This window comes from Artemia sp. Qi Xiang Cuo, unplaced genomic scaffold (assembly GCF_049724085.1).
Source record: "Artemia sp. Qi Xiang Cuo unplaced genomic scaffold, ASM4972408v1 HiC_scaffold_3083, whole genome shotgun sequence".
NCBI lineage: Eukaryota > Metazoa > Arthropoda > Branchiopoda > Anostraca > Artemiidae > Artemia > Artemia sp. Qi Xiang Cuo.
The window spans coordinates 159,093-178,244 of record NW_028300478.1 but is presented as its reverse complement, the minus strand read 5'-3'; the positions used below and the strand labels follow the sequence as shown (position 1 = coordinate 178,244).

General features: G+C 34.2%; 1 protein-coding gene across 1 annotated transcript in view; it reads left to right on the top strand.

The window, feature by feature from the left end:
- Positions 1-6,047: 6,047 nt before the first annotated feature.
- fd102C (forkhead domain 102C) overlaps positions 6,048-19,152 on the top strand; it is a 73,931-nt gene continuing 60,826 nt past the window's right edge. The window contains exon 1 of the mRNA XM_089107662.1: positions 6,048-6,196. Coding sequence (XP_088963788.1) covers positions 6,048-6,196 — 149 coding nt within the window. The remainder of the gene's footprint in view (positions 6,197-19,152) is intronic.

Sequence of the window (19,152 nt, the reverse complement as noted above, 5' to 3'; positions counted from 1 at the left end):
AAAATTTCTGCAATGATTATTCTGGGTCTCATAATTAAGCTTATTCTGTCATTTTACATTTTGTCTGTACTTTTCTGCTTCAGTCAATTTCTTTGGATATCTTCGATGGCGTTATAAACAGTTTATTCAGAATCCGAGAACGTCATCAAACTTTGTTCCGATTCTTCTTGTCTAAGAGTTTCTTCGTGGGGCTTTTTCTTTTCATCATCTGAATCAAGACTTTTTCTGGATCAACATTTCTGGAACGATATTCCTGAATCTCAGCTGCAGGTTTATCCTGTCATTTCACATTGTAGCCCGTAATTTTTGGCTTCTGTCGACTTTTCTGGATCTCTTGGGTGTCGTCCGAAAAAGTTTCCACGGAATCCCAGAGTGTAGTCCAGCTTTGTGTCGATTCTTCTTGTCTAAGAGTTTCTCCGTTGGGCTTTTTCTTTTCATCCTTTGAATCAAAAATTTTGTCTGGATTGACATTTCTGGAACGATAATTCTGGATCTCAGAATTAGGTTTATCCTGTGGTTTCACATTGTAGCCCGTAATTTTTGGCTTCTGTTGATTTTTCTGGATCTCTTGGGTGTCGTCGGAAAGAGTTTCCACGGAATCCCAGAATGTAGTCCAACTTTGTGTAGATTTTTCTTGTCTAAGAGTTTCTTCGTTGGGCTTTTCCTTCTTGTCTTTTAAAACATGAATTTTGTCTTTATCAGCATTTCTTGAACAATAATTCTTGACGTCAGAAAAATGTTTATCCTGAGGTTTTATGTTATATTCTGTAGTTTTCAGCTTCTGGTGATTATTTTGGATCTTTTCGATGTCATCAGAAAGAGTTTCTTCTGAATCTGAGACTGTCCTCCAGCTTTGTTTTGATTCTTCTTGTCCATTCTTAATGAATTCAGTATCTCTGTTTGACGTTTTTGGTCCATGTAAACTTTTGTTATTTTTTTTGTGACGTGAGGAAGCTTCATTCACCATTTCGATCTTAGGTGGAACCAGTGGTGGATCTTGAAATTTGGGTGTTTCTGGATTTGCTGGTAGTTCTGGAATTTTTGGTGACTCTGGAATTTCTGATGGTTCTTGTGGGCTGTTTGTTGATCCTTTTTCACTTCTTTTAGCTTCGGCCAGCTGTTTCTTTCTTCTTTCAACCTTGTATCTTAATTTAATTCTGTAGCTTGGTAAGGTCATAATATTGTTTGAAATAAGATTACCACCTGTTGCAAAGATTTTACTGAAAGCAAATATAATCGACAATAAACATCCATTTAAATGAAATGGAACTGTAAAAGCAAAAGTTTGTTTTTCTTTTTTAGTCATGCACTTGAGACCATATGTTTTCAACATTTAAATTTCTTCCCATAAAATGAGGCGTCGAATAGTTAGAACCTAACAAAAAACAAAACTAATTTTGGAATTTTCAGGTATTTTTCTAGTTTAAATTTAAACAAATTAAATCTATTGCTCCAAAACCATAAATATTTTGCAGTTTACATAATAACCTTAGTGATTTTGAACAGAGAACTAAAATAAAACAAAAACTGAATTTCTTTTCAACGGAAATAAAGCACAAGAGATACGCACTTTAGTTGAGCCAAAAAAAAGTTTGGTTACAGGAGACATTTATAACTTTGAAGTGAGAGATGAAGTGAAAGTTTCATTGATCAAATCGAGAAAAAACAAAAGTAGTTCTAAAATGTTCAGGTATTTTTCTAAACTGAATAAAAAAAATAAATATTATTGCTCCGACACCATAAATATTTTTGCAGTTAGCATAATAACCTTAGCGATTCTGTACTGATGTCATTATAGCCAACAATATGATATTGAATTTACTTTTAAGCCATATGGTTACAACCTAAGATTATGATGTCATTCATCAATCTTGCACATAAAAATACAGTTTTTCGTAAAAAAATTATTATATTTTAAAAGTTATTTTTATAAATTGAAAAGAGGTTTTAAATCCATAAATTTTCTTTAAAAACAGCTATTAAACAGCTCTCTATGATATTCTAATGCCCCGCTAGCTGCGGAGGAAAAAAAAAAAAAAAAAAGATGCCTTCGATGCAGAATATCGTAGTTCAAGCAACTTTTCATTGCCCTTTGTGTTTCGATCTGACTTTGCTTTTAGGAGTTATGGGCTACTGTGTTTCTTAGTATGGGAAGTGATCGTCTCTTACTAGGTAGCTGGCTACTCCTGCAACCTGGATAAAGTCATTCCTATTTTAGCCATAAGTAATTATACTGATGGTTTTAGCACAGCCAACTTTTATATTGATTTGGTTTTTAACGATTTAAACTATATTAGATTTTGTCACATTGTCTAAAGCTTTACTAAAACAAAATAATTTTGCTTTATTAAAACCCGCTTTCATTCAGTAAGGATAAACAAAATATAGGTTTTTCTAGATATTAAGAAGCTCTTTTGGCAAGCTTTTTATGAGCTTATTTTACTAAGTGAAATGAATGAAATTTTGGCTTGGATATTGGACTGATCTTAACAGTGATTTGGGATTTTTTGATCGTAAGGTGATAAAAACAGTTAGTCGAGTTTTTGTTGCTACGACAGGATAAATGTTAAGCCTTGTTCTTGGCCTAAATTGTAGGTCAATGACAGAGGGTGTGACGATTAAGTTAAAAGGTAAAGCAGCAAGCTTCTTTAGTAAAAAAGGCATAATTACAGCGAAAGAAACGTCAAACGATCAGTTCCAGTCTACGAGCAGGTTTGTAAGAAATGTGAAACGCGAAAGCAATGGGCTCCGAACTGTGTTGGGGTAGTGAAGGAAATTCTAATCAGAATAGAGGAAAAAGATGTATTACCACTTATTCTCAGACCTGGCAAAGCAGTTACTATCAGAAGCTAACGTTCTTACAAAGTTTATTTCAATAACCTCGTTGACTTAGAGTGCTTCCTCAAACACGGAGCCAAAATTTATTACGAAGTACTTCCTGTTGATAAATACAAGTTCTTTCCAAGAAGATGCTTCTCTTGTCACGCTAGCAGCCATCTCGTGGCCAATTGTAATAACAATACGATTCGTGGTCACTGTGCAGCAACTGAACTCATGTCTAGTAAACCCAATCCATGCCAAGTGCAATGTTTTGTGCAGTATGTAAGAAAAACGGCCAAATTTCTGGATCAACATTTATGGAACGATATTCCTGAATCTCAGCTGCAGGTTTATCCTGTCATTTCACATTGTAGCCCGTAATTTTTGGCTTCTGTCGACTTTTCTGGATCTCTTGGGTGTCGTCCGAAAAAGTTTCCACGGAATCCCAGAGTGTAGTCCAGCTTTGTGTCGATTCTTCTTGTCTAAGAGTTTCTCCGTTGGGCTTTTTCTTTTCATCCTTTGAATCAAAAATTTTGTCTGGATTGACATTTCTGGAACGATAATTCTGGATCTCAGAATTAGGTTTATCCTGTGGTTTCACATTGTAGCCTGTAATTTTTGGCTTCTGTTGATTTTTCTGGATCTCTTGGGTGTCGTCGGAAAGAGTTTCCACGGAATCCCAGAATGTAGTCCAACTTTGTGTCGATTTTTCTTGTCTAAGAGTTTCTTCGTTGGGCTTTTCCTTCTTGTCTTTTAAAACATGAATTTTGTCTTTATCAGCATTTCTTGAACAATAATTCTTGATGTCAGAAAAATGTTTATCCTGAGGTTTTATGTTATATTCTGTAGTTTTCAGCTTCTGGTGATTATTTTGGATCTTTTCGATGTCATCAGAAGGAGTTTCTTCTGAATCTGAGACTGTCCTCCAGCTTTGTTTTGATTCTTCTTGTCCAAGAGTTTCTTCGCGGGGCTTTTCATTTTCGTCTTTTAAAGCATGAATTTTGTCTTGATCAGCAGTTCTTGAAAGATACTTCTGGATCTCAGAAAAAGGTTTATCCTTGGGCTTTGCGTTATATTCTGTAGTTTTTAGCTTCTGCTGATTATTTTGGATCTCTTCGATTTCATCAGAAGGAGTATCTTTGGAATATGAGGTAATCAAGTTTGGTTTATTTTCTTCTTGTCTAAGAGTTTCTTCATGGGGTTTTGCCTTTTCATAATTTGAATCATGAATTTTTTTAAAATCAATATTTGTGGAATTATCAAAAATAAACTTATCCTGTGGTTTTATATTTTTTTCTGTATTTTTAGGCTTCTGATGGTTTTTCTGGATCTCGTCAATGACGTTCGGGTTAACTGTATTTTTTTGGCGCTTTTCAACGCTTTTCAATTTTTTTGGCACTCTGATCGCTGACATAAGACTTTCATGTTGATTGGGCTCTTTTTTAGTTTTAGGCCTCTGCCACCGATCCCTATTCTTATTTGGCCCTACAAGTTTCTGTATACCGTCTGGAGTGATTTGAGCTTTAAGTTCTGTGTCGAATGATTTCTTAATGAATTCAGTATCTCTGTTTGACTTTTTTGGTCCATGTAAACTTTTGTTAGTTTTTTTGTGACGTGAGGAAGCTTCATTCACCATTTCGATCTTAGGTGGAACCAGTGGTGGATCTTGAAATTTGGGTGTTTCTGGATTTGCTGGTAGTTCTGGAATTTCTGGTGACTCTGGAATTTCTGATGGCTCTTGTGGGCTGTTTGTTGATCCTTTTTCACTTCTTTCAGCTTCGGCCAGCTGTTTCTTTCTTCTTTCAACCTTGTATCTTAATTTAATTCTGTAGCTTGGTAAGGTCATAATATTGTTTGAAATAAGATTACCACCTGTTGCAAAGATTTTACCGAAAGCAAATATAATCGACAATAAACATCCATTTAAATGAAATGGAACTGTAAAAGCAAAAGTTTGTTTTTCTTTTTTAGTCATGCACTTGAGACCATATGTTTTCAACATTTAAATTTCTTCCCATAAAATGAGGCGTCGAATAGTTAGAACCTAACAAAAAACAAAACTAATTTTGGAATTTTCAGGTATTTTTCTAGTTTAAATTTAAAAAAATTAAATCTATTGCTCCAAAACCATAAATATTTTGCAGTTTACATAATAACCTTAGTGATTTTGAACAGAGAACTAAAAGAAAACAGAAACTGAATTTATTTTCAACGGAAATAAAGCACAAGAGATACGCACTTTAGTTGAGCCAAAAAAAAGTTTGGTTACAGGAGACATTTATAACTTTGAAGTGAGAGATGAAGTAAAACTTTCATTGATCAAATCGAGAAAAAACAAAAGTAGTTCTAAAATGTTCAGGTATTTTTCTAATCTGAATAAAAAAAATAAATATTATTGCTCCGACACCATAAATATTTTTGCAGTTAGCATAATAACCTTAGCGATTCTGTACTGATGTCATTATAGCCAACAATATGATATTGAATTTACTTTTAAGCCATATGGTTACAACCTAAGATTATGATGTCATTCATCAATCTTGCACATAAAAATACAGTTTTTTGTAAAAAAATTATTATATTTTAAAAGTTATTTTTATAAATTGAAAAGAGGTTTTAAATCCATAAATTTTCTTTAAAAACAGCTATTAAACAGCTCTCTATGATATTCTAATGCCCCGCTAGCTGCGGAGGAAAAAAAGAAAAAAAGATGCCTTCGATGCAGAATATCGTAGTTCAAGCAACTTTTCATTGCCCTTTGTGTTTCGATCTGACTTTGCTTTTAGGAGTTATGGGCTACTGTGTTTCTTAGTATGGGAAGTGATCGTCTCTTACTAGGTAGCTAGCTACTCCTGCAACCCGGATAAAGTCATTCCTATTTTAGCCATAAGTAATTATACTGATGGTTTTAGCACAGCCAACTTTTATATTGATTTGTTTTTAACGATTTAAACTATATTAGATTTTGCCACATTGTCTAAAGCTTTACTAAAACAAAATAATTTTGCTTTATTAAAACCCGCTTTCATTCAGTAAGGATAAACAAAATATAGGTTTTTCTAGATATTAAGAAGCTCTTTTGGCAAGCTTTTTATGAGCTTATTTTACTAAGTGAAATGAATGAAATTTTGGCTTGGATATTGGACTGATCTTAACAGTGATTTGGGATTTTTTGATCGTAAGGTGATAAAAACAGTTAGTCGAGTTTTGTTGCTACGACAGGATAAATGTTAAGCCTTGTTCTTGGCCTAAATTGTAGGTCAATGACAGAGGGTGTGACGATTAAGTTAAAAGGTAAAGCAGCAAGCTTCTTTAGTAAAAAAGGCATAATTACAGCGAAAGAAACGTCAAACGATCAGTTCCAGTCTACGAGCAGGTTTGTAAGAAATGTGAAACGCGAAAGCAATGGGCTCCGAACTGTGTTGGGGTAGTGAAGGAAATTCTAATCAGAATAGAGGAAAAAGATGTATTACCACTTATTCTCAGACCTGGCAAAGCAGTTACTATCAGAAGCTAACGTTCTTACAAAGTTTATTTCAATAACCTCGTTGACTTAGAGTGCTTCCTCAAACACGGAGCCAAAATTTATTACGAAGTACTTCCTGTTGATAAATACAAGTTCTTTCCAAGAAGATGCTTCTCTTGTCACGCTAGCAGCCATCTCGTGGCCAATTGTAATAACATTACGATTCGTGGTCACTGTGCAGCAACTGAACTCACGTCTAGTAAACCCAATCCATGCCAAGTGCAATGTTTTGTGCAGTATGTAAGAAAAACGGCCACAAATGCAACAGTGCAAACTGTCACTAAGCAAAAGCCAACCTCTAATAGGTCATGACCGAGAAACTCCCTGCATCTCATATTGTGATATCTTGGAATATCAATGGAAACCTTACAAACTGATTCACTTTAGTCCTTGATTTTCTTCGTGGGTACGTAATAATATGCCTGCAAGAACATTTACTATGGAGCGGGACATAAGCTTGTTGAATCTACCACCTTATCATAGTGAATACCTTATGCCTGTGAAGCAAACAAACAATTTTGGTTATTTTTCATGCGGTTTAGTAATCTGTATTCAGTCAAACCTAATCTCAGACTTTTTAAATTTGCAGGGTTACTATCTCCATGTTAAAGCCAACAACAAGGCTATATTTAATATCTATCTTCCCGCTATACTGATATTTTTTGTAATCTTATATGATCTGTTCCCGGTCTGATATGATCTGTTCTCGATCGGATCTGATCTGTTCTCGGTCTGATCTGGTTTGATTTGTTCTGTTATCGGTCTTATCTGATCTGTTCTCGGTCTGATCTGATCAGTTCTCAGTCTGATCTGATCTGTTCTCGGTCTGATCTGATCTGTTCTCGGTCTAAAGGGATCTGTTCTTGGTATGATTCGTTCTGTTCTCGGTCTTATCTGATCTATTCTCAGTCTGATCTGATATTTTATATTGGTCTTATCTTATCTTTTATCGGTATAATATGATCTGTTTTCGGTCTGATTTGATTTGTCTTCGGTCGTATCTGATCTTTTCTCGGTCTGATCTGATCTGTTATCGGTCTGATCTGATCTGTTCTTTGTCTGATGGAGATTTTTTAAAACATGTAGCTTACTTATACTACCATGTAGGTTCCTGCCGTAATTCCTTCTTTTCAAAAGTAAATTAATTAGTATGGGCTGTAGTTCGTTCTTCCCTAACTTCACTAGAAAATTTATCATTTACAAAGGGCAAGAGATTGTTCTTTAGTATAATATATTGATTTTTTTATTACTTCGGTTACTATAGGCTACAGTTCGTTTTTTTAATTATATTTGGCTATAGCCCACTCTTTAATATAATTCGTCAGAAAATTTCATTTCCTCGAGCATTTTTCAGGCTTTTTGCTTTAGCTGTTCGGATTTATTTAAAATCAAATGTAACCTCGTATGACGTCGCATATACCACATACCTATTTTATTTTTCCCTGTTGAATCAGGTCCTATGAGATAGACTTCGGTCCTTATTGTAATTCGATTCGCCGTCGGGGAGAACTTTTAATATGTTGAATTAAAAGCACTATCTTTTCAATTTAAAATTTAAAAAAGAAACTTGTTTATTTACATTCTAGCTAAAATAATGAAGATAATATGAATGAACCACAGTGTTCAGTTTCTTTGAACTTAACTATAAATACAAACAGGAAAAAGCTTACGGCTTTTTCTTCTTTTAAATAGTAAGAGACGAAACTCAAACAATTAAGTAGCTAACTAAGTCCAATGTATGGAATGGTTTGTTATTTCAGTGCTCGTCTTTTAATGTAAAAATATAAATACTGTAATCTTAACTATAGTGAAGTTGCGATTGCAAGTTAGTATAGGGAAGAGTTCGATATTTATTATAAGCTCCAACCCGGATAATGTTATTTCAATGATCGTCCTTTAATGTAATTGTTATTCAAGCCGCAGGGCGGTAAGTTTCCTTTATAGGGGTTTCGGACAAGGCGGTTCTAATGGTGTACTTTTTGTTTTGATCTGACTCTGTTTTTAGGAGTTAAGGGTTTTTATATTTCTTAACATTGGACGTGACGTCTCTTACTAGGTTGCTAGCTACCGCTGCAGCCCGGATCTTTCATGTAAAACTAGCAAAACATTTTTAAGCCTGATGAAGATTTAACTAATGTGTCAAAAGTAAGGTTGCAAGTCGACAATTTTGTTTTGGCCTTATTATAATTGGTATGGTGAAATAATAATATGCATATGGCTCTTAAATCATACTTTTTTATGGTTCCATATGGTCTAGTGGCTAGGATAGTTAACTTTCACTTAACAAGCTCGGGTTCGATTCCCGTTGTGGGAAAATTTTTAACTCTATAATCTTCGAACATTTGAACCTTTTATAATTTATAATGATGTATAATATAAATACTGTAATCTTAACTATAGTGAAGTTGCGTATGCAAGTTAGTATAGGGAAGAGTTCGATCTTTATTATAATGTTATTCAAGCCGCAGGGCGGTAAGTTTCCTTTATAGGGGTTTCGTACAAGGCAGTTCTAATGGTGTACTTTTTATTTTGATCTGAATCTATTTTTAGGAGCTAGGGGTTATTATATTTCTTAACATTGGACGTGATTGTCTCTTACTAGGATGCTAGCTACCGCTGCAACCCGGATATTTTAAAAACACATTGTTTTAAGTATAAAAAGTTTTTAACGCCATTAATTTTCTTTAAAATGAGCCATTGAACAACTCTCTACGATGTTCCAGTGCCAAGCTATCTGTGGAAAAGAAGAAGAAAGAAAAAAATATCCCCTTTGAGGAGAATAACGTGGTTAAAGTCAATTTTCTTGATTTTAAAGCCAATATATTTTCTTTGTTATTCAAGCCAAAGGGCTGTAAGTTTCCCTTATAGGAATTTCGGACAAGGCGATTCTAATGGTGTACTTTTTGTTTTGATCTGACTCTTTTTTTAGGAATTATGGTTTTTATATTACTTAACATTGAACGTGATCGTCTCTTACTAGGTTGCTAGCTACTGCTGCAACCCGGATAAGAGAAGAGTCTCAAATAATCAAGTAGCTAGCTAATTCCAAAGGTATGCATTTTTTTGTTATTCCAATGATCGTTTTTTATTGTAACTAGGTTTCAGCCATCTCTACAGCCATGATACTATTGGAAATTACATAATCCCTATTTATGTTTCAGTTAACATGGGTAAGGTGTCGTTCTTTATTGTAACTATGACGACATTCATTATTTATCTAGTAGGGTTTCAGACAAGGTAGTTCTAATGATTTACTTTTGTTTTGATCTGACTCTATTTTTAGGAGTTGTGGGTTTTTATATTTCTTAGCATGGAACTGATCGTCTCTTACTAGGTTGCTAGCTACTGCTGCAACCCAAATTATAAGAGGCAGCCTGGCCTTGTGGTCCAAGGCACTGGTGTTAGCCACCAGTCTCTTCTGAGGCTTGGGTTCAAATCTTACTGCTGGTATGCGATTATGTTTGAAGGACTGCAGTGTGAAAAGATATCAAAAATGCAGTTTTTGGTTGAAAAATGTATTCTCTCTTAGAAATAATTTATTTCAGTTACTATGGATTTTTAACCCAATTGATTTCCTTTAAAATGAGCTATTGAACAACCCTCTACGATGTTCCAGCGCCAAGCTATCTGTGGAAAAGAAAGAAAAGAGAAAAAAAGAAAAAAATATCCCGTTTAGGCAGAATGTTGTAGTAGCTGCCACTTTTCTTGATTTTCAAGCCAATATATTTCCCTTGCTGTTCAAACCAAGGGACAGAAAGTTTCCTATACAGGGGTTTCGGACAAGGCGGTTCTAATGGTGTACTTTTGTTTTGATCTGACTCCTCTGTTAGGAACTATGGGTTTTTATATTTCTTAACATTGGACGTGATCGTCTCTTACTAGGTTGCTAGCTACCGCTGCAACCCGGAAAGACGAGTCTCAAAAAATCAAGTAGCCAGCTAATTCCATTGTATGCAATTGTTTGTTATTCCAATGATCGTCTTTTATCGTAATAATTGACAAATCAGTTACTATGAGCGAAAGATTGTTCTTTACTGTAATCAGTTACCACTTGGGTTTTCTTTTATGTTATATCATTACAAACAGGAAAAAGCCTACGGCTTTTTCTTCTTTTAAATAGTAAGAGACGAACCTCAAGTGTACTACCCCTGGAACCACCATTTATTAGTTACTATGGATGAGAGATCGTTCTTTACTGTAGCAACTCAGATAACCTATACTATAATTAAGTGGCGTATAATATTTAGCATAGGTAAGAGGTCGTTCTTTATTATAATTATTATAATCGTCTCTTACTAGGTTGCTAGCTACCGCTGCAACCCGGATAAGGATTTTAATCTGAATCTTTTCTCAGGAGTTATGGGTTACTTTAGTTTTTACTTTGAGGCATGATCGTCTCTTACTAGGTTACTAGCTACCGCCGCAGCCTGGATTATATAAGAAAACATAATTGACAAATACCATTTATGATGTACTATATTGGTCCTTTATGTAAGTTGCTAGCTACCGCTGCTACCCGGATAATAAACTGATTACAAACAGGAAAAAGCCTACAGCTTTTTCTTCTTTGAAATAGTAAGAGACGAACCTTAAGCAATCAAGTAGCTAACTAATTCCAATGTATGCAAATTTTAGTTATTCCATTGATCGTCTTTTAATGTAATACCACTGCAACCCGGACTTCCTTTGCTGTTTAAGCCAAAGGATGGAAAGTTTCCTAAATAAGGGTCTTGGACAAGGCGGCTCTAATAGTGTACTTTTTGTTTTGATCTTATTCCTTTTTTAGGAGCTATGGCTTTTTATATTTTTTAACGTTGGACGTGATCGTCTCTTAGTAGGTTACTAGCTACCGCTGCAACCTGGCTGGGGAATTACTAGCCTATACTATGATTAAGCGGCGTATAATATTTAGTATAGGCAAGAGGTCGTTCCTTATTATAATCGAACATTTTCCATTGCATCTATAAACTGTTCCGCAGTTGCCAATCCATACCTTGGAAGCTTTTCGTTAAACTAACAACATTTCTTTTGGATATTGCTATGAAGCTTTGCCAAAGCATTTCTAGCCGACTTTTCAACAGCATCCGCTCTTTCAAAGAGAATTTTAATCTGTAATTTCGAATACTTTTCGTGATCCCGATAAAACATGCGTAAAATGTTTCTCAATTTACAAAGATCAGCCTGCATTTTTGCCATCTTCTTGTATTTCTGAATGTAATTTTTCCCTTTGTCCTTATGCGTTCTTCGGTACAACCTCGCAGAGAATTTAATTTTTTCATTATAGCTTTTGTCACCCCAGTATCTACCCATTATTCTGGTAGCAACTTTTTTCTTATGTTTGTTTCGGTAATCTATATCGTTATCATACCTTTCCTTGCTCTTTTGTTTCGCTGTCTCAATTTTCCCTTCTCGATACCCCTGATCCGTAAGATACCTCTGTTTTGCTCTGTCATATTTCATTTTCTTAAATCCTGGATCACAAGACATCTTAGTAGCAATCCTTACGCGTGCTCGAGCTTTATTGCGTTTGGTGGCATTTTTATCTATTTTAAATAAACTTTTCTGATATTTCAGGATGTTATCTTTATTTTTTGTGTATTAAATTTTTCTATTATTATAAATTTGTATTTTTATATTTTTATATTTTTTTTTTTTATTATTTATTTATTTAAAATCGATTGAGATCATATTTTTTCAAGTTTTAAAATTATTAAGCACACAAAATCCCGTGTCGAGTATCTAAAAACTAGCATAAAACAAAACTAATTTTAAAATTTTCAGGTATTTATCTTGTTTGAATTACAAAATTAGTATTATTGGTTAGACACCATAAATATTTTTGCAGTTTACATAATAAGTTTAGTGATTCTGGACTGAAAACTAAAATAATTGCAATTATGAGACAATAATATGGAGATATGTACTTTACGGGTTACAAACCAAAAAAAGCTTGGTTCCAGGATACAATAATAAATTTGAACTGAGATGAAAAAAAAATTTCTTCCAGGAGACAAAAAGTAAAACTAATTTTAGAATTTTCATGTATTTTTGTTGTTTAAATTAAAAAATTACTATTACTGATTAGGTATCATAAATCTTTTTGCAGTTTACATAATAATTTTAGCGATTAAGCCAAAAAAGAAAATTTTGGTTCCAGGAGTTTCGGTTACTATTGAGACAAGTAGCTATTATTACTATAGAGTTCATTACATGGACTGTTTTATTGCTTCAAAATTCAAATATCTTTGAAAAGACTGCAGTATGAAAATACATCAAAAATGCAATTTTTTTGACAAAATTGATTCTACTTTAAAAAGTATTTTATTTTTAAATACAAAAGTGACTAGATGTTGCAATTTCCTTTAAAATGAGCTATTATACAGCTCTCTATGATTTTCCAGTGCCCAGCTAGCTGAGCAGAAAAAAAAGCGGAAAGAAAAAAATATCTCGTTTGTGGAGAATAACGTGGTAAAAGTCAATTTTCTTGATTTTCAAGCCAATATATTTTCTTTGTTATTCAAGCCAAAGGGCGGTAAGTTTCCTTTATAGAGGATTCGGACAAGGCGGTTCTAATGGTGTACTTTTTGTTTTGATCTGACTCTTTTTTTAGGAGTTGGGGGGTTTTATATTTCTTGACATTGGAGGTGATCGTCTCTTACTAGGTTGCTAGCTACCGCTGCAACCCGGATGACAAATACCATTTATGATGAACTATATCGGTCCTTTATGTAAGTTGCTAGCTGCTACCCGGATAATAAACTGATTACAAACAGGAAAAAGCCTACGGCTTTTTCTTCTTTGAAATAGTAAGAAACGAACCTCAAACAATCAAGTAGCTAACTAACTAAGAAAGAAAGAAAAAAAGTATCCTGTTTAGGCAGAATGTTGTAGTAGCTACCACTTTTCTTGATTTTCAAGCCAATATATTTCCCTTGCTGTTGAAGCCAAGGGACAGAAAGTTTACTACACAGGGGTTTCGGATAAGGCGGTTCTAATGGTGTACTATTGTTTTGATCTGACTCCTTTTTAGGAGCTATGGGTTTTTATATTTCTTAACATTGGACGTGATCGTCTCTTACTAGGTTGCTAGCTACCGCTGCAACCCGAGATAAGAAACAAAATTAAAATTTCTTAATGTAATAAAAATAATTTATTTTAATTACAAGAAGTTTTTAACCCCCTTAATTTTCTTTAAAATGAGCCATTGAACAACTCTCTACTGTGTTCCAGTGCCAAGCTATCTGATGAATGACTAACCTATACTATAATTAAGTGGCGTATAAACTTTAGTATAGGCAAGAGGTTGTTCTTTATTTTAAATGAAAATTACGTAATCCCTATTTATGTTTCAGTTAACATGGGCTAGGTGTCGTTCTTTATTGTAATAACATGAAATTATAATTTATTTTAGTTACTAGGGGTTGAAATTCCGTTCTTTACTGTAAAATTTATTTTAGTTACTAATGATTTTTAACCGAATTAATTTACTTTAAAATGAGCTATTGAAAAACTCTCTACGTGTTCCAGTGCCAAGCTATCTGTGGAAAAGAAAGAAAAATAATTAAACTGGAAAACTTTTTGTTTGGCTGTCTCAATTTTTGCATGTCTATAATCTTCATCATTGTGATAACACATCTTGCTGTTTTCTTTTGCTCTCTCAATTATTACTTCGCGATACGCCTGGTCGGTTGAATACCTTTGTTTTGCTCTCTCAATTATTACTTTTCGATACACCTGGTCGGTTGAATACCTTTGCTTTTTTCTTTTCAAGTTACTATCTCTGTTGTTTGTGTAGTACTCTTTCTTCAACTTGCGTATAGCCTGCTTTGATCTAACCATTATTCTAATCAAGAATGAGAGAATTTTTCAGTTTTGACTTTCCTTATATACTAATTATGACGTCACTCTATTCACGTCATAGCTCTAATATAAAACTATGATGACGTTCATTATTTATCTAGTAGGGTTTCAGACAAGGTATTTCTAATGATGTACTTTTGTTTTGATCTGACTCTATTTTTAGGAGTTTTGGGTTTTTATATTTCTTAGCATTGGACTGATCGTCTATTACTAGGTTGCTAGCTACTGCTGCAACCCAAATTCACATATATATTTATTTATGAGAGGCAGCCTGGCCGAGTGGTCCAAGGCACTGGTGTTAGCCACCAGTCTCTTCAGAGGCGTGGGTTCAATTCTTACCGCTGGTATACGATTATGTTTGAAAGACTGCAGTGTGAAAAGACATCAAAATGCAGTTTTTGGAGTGGTCCAAGGCACTCGTGTTACCCACCAGTCTCTTCGGAGGCGTGGGTTCAAATCTTACCGCTGGTATACGATTATGTTTGAAAGACTGCAGTGTGAAAAGACATCAAAAATGCAGTTTTTGGTGGAAAAATTTATTCTCTTTTAGAAATAATTAATTTTAGTTACTATAGATTTTTAACCCAATTAATTTCCTTTAAAATGAGCTATTGAACAACCCTCTACGATGTTCCAGTGCCAAGCTATCTCTGGATACAAAAAAAGAAAAAAAGAAAAAAAGAAAAAAATATCCCGTTTGTGGAGAATAACGTGGTTCAAGTCAATTTTTTTGATTTTCAAGACAATATATTTCCCTTGCTGTTCAAGCCAAGGGACAGAAAGTTTCCTATACAGGGGTTTCGGACAAGGCGGTTCTAATGGTGTACTTTTTGTTTTGATCTGACTCCTTTGTTAGGAACTATGGGCTTTTATATTTCTTAACATTGGACGTGATCGTCTCTTACTAGGTTGCTAGCTACCGCTGCAACCCGGATATAGCTTTTGTCACCCCAGTATCTACCCATTATTCTGGTAGCAACTTTTTTCTTATGTTTGTTTCGGTAATCTTCATCATTATCATTCGTTCCCTGCTCTTTTGTCTAGCCTGCTCAATTCTTGCTTCTCTGTAATGTTCATCATTACCATACCGTTCCTTGATCTTTTGTTTGGCTGTCTCAATTTTTGCATGTCTATAATCTTCATCATTGTGATAACGTTCCCTGCTCTTTTGTCTAGCCTGCTCAATTGTTGCTTCTCTATAAAGTTTATCATTGTGATAACGCTCCTTGATCTTTTGTTTAGCCTGCTCAATTCTTGCTTCTCTGTAATGTTCATCATTACCATACCGTTCCTTGATCTTTTGTTTGGCTGTCTTAATTTTTGCATGTCTATAATCTTCATCATTGTGATAACACATCTTGCTGTTTTCTTTTGCTCTCTCAATTATTACTTCTCGATACGCCTGGTCGGTTGAATACCTTTGCTTTTTTCTTTTCAAGTTACTATCTCTGTTGTTTGTGTAGTACTCTTTCTTCAACTTGCGTATAGCCTGCTTTGATCTAACCATTATTCTAATCAAGAATGAGAGAATTTTCAGTTTTGACTTTCCTTATATACTAATTATGACGTCACTCTATTCACGTCATAACTCTAATATAAAACTATGATGACGTTCATTATTTATCTAGTAGGGTTTCAGACAAGGTATTTCTAATGATGTACTTTTGTTTTGATCTGACTCTATTTTTAGGAGTTTTGGGTTTTTATATTTCTTAGCATTGGACTGATCGTCTCTTACTAGGTTGCTAGCTACTGCTGCAACCCAAATTCACATATATTTATTTATGAGAGGCAGCCTGGCCGAGTGGTCCAAGGCACTGGTGTTAGCCACCAGTCTCTTCAGAGGCGTGGGTTCAATTCTTACCGCTGGTATACGATTATGTTTGAAAGACTGCAGTGTGAAAAGACATCAAAATGCAGTTTTTGGTGGAAAAATTTATTCTCTTTTAGAAATAATTTATTTTAGTTACTATAGATTTTTAACCCAATTAATTTCCTTTAAAATGAGCTATTGAACAACCCTCTACGATGTTCCAGTGCCAAGCTATCTCTGGATACAAAAGAAAAAAAAGAAAAAAAGAAAAAATATCCCGTTTAGGCAGAATGTTGTAGTAGCTGCCACTTTTCTTGATTTTCAAGCCAATATATTTCCCTTGCTGTTCAAGCCAAGGGACAGAAATTTTACTATGCAGGGGTTTCGGACAAGGCGGTTCTAATGGTGTACTTTTTGTTTTGATCTGACTCTTTTTTTAAGAACTATGGGTTTTTATATTTCTTAACATTGGACGTGATCGTCTCTTACTAGGTTGCTAGCTACCGCTGCAACCCGGACTAGGTTGCTAGCTACCGCTGCAACCCGGATCCCAGCACAGTAATCACAGACAAAGAATGAATCTATGACATCCTCTTTCCAACCTGTACATTGAATTAGTTGTTCTCTGTCATCTTTGGGTATGTCCTGTTGTAGGTGTTCTAAAATCGTGGCCATCATTACATCAAAACCTTTCCTATTTCAAAGGGATCTTAGACTCTTCAATTGGTATTTTGTCTTTATCTGCTCACAACTGTCACAATGCATTGTGGGGTATACATCCCTGTTGTTAGCTACCTTATCAAGGCTCTCACCAAATAATTTTATTATTGTATTTTCATCCACAAAAACTCTAATATTGCTATCACCGTAAATGAAGTCTTGACTATTATTACGACACAGTCTACTTGACACTTCTTCTATGTAATGACTTAGTTCCTTGTACGAACCCTCGACTTTTAGTAGATTAATATGTTGTATAATCTTACATTTTGATACTGCCTTATATACGCTATTAATGAAACAGTTCAAGACAGGAAAATGTGGAGCTAGTGCCCTTAGAGAACGCAAATAGCTCTGACATCCCTCATTTGGGCTACAGTATAACGAATGCCCATGCTTTCTTGTGTCCCTATAATTGACTTCACAATAATCCAAGCCGCCAAGGTAGAAATTAACCGCTTTGTCAGTTGAAAATTTTAATGCTATATTATTTTCAAGGATATCAAAAAGAATTTGACATAATTCAATATCCGTCGGATACAGCTTGCAGATATCAGGGTGACATTGCCAAGTAACCTGCTGCCCAATTTTTGGTTTTGAATGTTTACTCAGATTGTTATAGGTGACTTCAGCCATCATAATTTCCTTGTCAGATCTAGTTCTAGAGCATTTTTCAATAGTTGTCTCGTACTTTTCAGGACAGTTTGTTCTACTACACAGAGAATTTTTTGCCAAATATTCAGTAGAACTAAACGAACTGTTTAAAACACAGTTAGAAAGGCTTTTTTATTGAGTCGGTGTTCCAGGAATTTGTTCTAAATCATTAGTCTTACAAACACATTTACTAATAACCCTAACAGGCTCGTTTTCGCCATAATTGAAAAACATTGCTTTTCCTTCGCTGTTGATAGGTATACTTGTATATATATTTTTATTGCTGCTACATAAACTGCAATTGCTCCTTCCAAAATTAATATACGAATTTTCTAAGAAGTACGCCTCCGTATATTCACTGTGTTGTCGAACATTTTCCATTGCATCTATAAACTGTTCCGCAGTTGCCAATCCATACCTTGGAAGCTTTTCGTTAAACTGACAACATTTCTTTTGGATATTACTATGAAGCTTTGCCAAAGAATTTCTAGCCGACTTTTCAACAGCATCCGCTCTTTCAAAGAGAATTTTAATCTGTAATTTTAAATACTTTTCATGATCCCGATAAAACATGCGTAAAATGTTTCTCAATTTACAAAGATCAGCCTTCATTTTTGCCATCTTCTTGTATTTCTGAATGTAATTTTTCCCTTTGTCCTCATGCGTTCTTCGGTACAACCTCGCAGAGAATTTAATTTTTTCATTATAGCTTTTGTCACCCCAGTATCTACCCATTATTCTGGTAGCAACTTTTTTCTTATGTTTGTTTCGGTAATCTTTATCGTTATCATACCGTTCCTTGCTCTTTTGTTTGGCTGTCTCAATTTTTGCATGTCTATAATCCTCATCATTAACATAACACTCCTTGCTGTTTTGTTTGGCTCTCTCAATTTTCGCATCTCGATACGCCTTGTCGGTTGAATACCTTTGCTTTTCTCTTTTCAAGATGTTGTCTCTGTTTTTTGTATAGTAATATTTTTTTAAATTACGTATAACTCTATTAGAACGCATCTTATTACAAAACAAGAAATAATATTCTTATCTAATTGAAACTTTTTAAGACTCGTATCATGTACCCATAACCTAACAAAAAATAAAACTAATTTTTAAATTTTCAGGTATTTTGTTAGTTTGAATTAAAAGATTAAAATTATTGCTCATATATCATAAATATTTTTGCAGTTTACATAATAACTTTACCGATTCTAAACTGAAAAATGAAATATATTAAAAAATTGAATTTTTTGGTCTGAAAATACATGGTAAATTCCACATCGGGTAGTTAGAACCTAACTAAAAATAAAACTAATTTTAACATTTTCAGGTATTTTTCTAGCTTGAATTGAAATATTCAAACTATTGCTCGGCTACCATGGATATTTTGCAGTTTACACAAGCTGCAAAGAACGCATAAGGGCAAAATTAAAAATTATATTCAGAAGTCCAAAAACATGGCAACAATGCTGGCTGATCTTAGTAAATTTAGAAAAATTTTACGAATTTTTTACCGGGATTACGAAAAATATTCAAAATTAAAGATTAAAATTATCTCTGAAAGAATGGATTTTGTTGAAAAGTCAGCTAGAGATGCTTTCGCAAAACTTCATAGTAATATCCAAAAGAAATGTTGCATGCTTAGTGAAAAGCTTCCAAGGTATGAACCGGCAACTGTGGAACAGTTTATAGATGTAATGGGAAATTTTATAGATCACTGTGAATATATGGAGGCATAATTGTTCTTTACTTAGTTTCAGCTTTA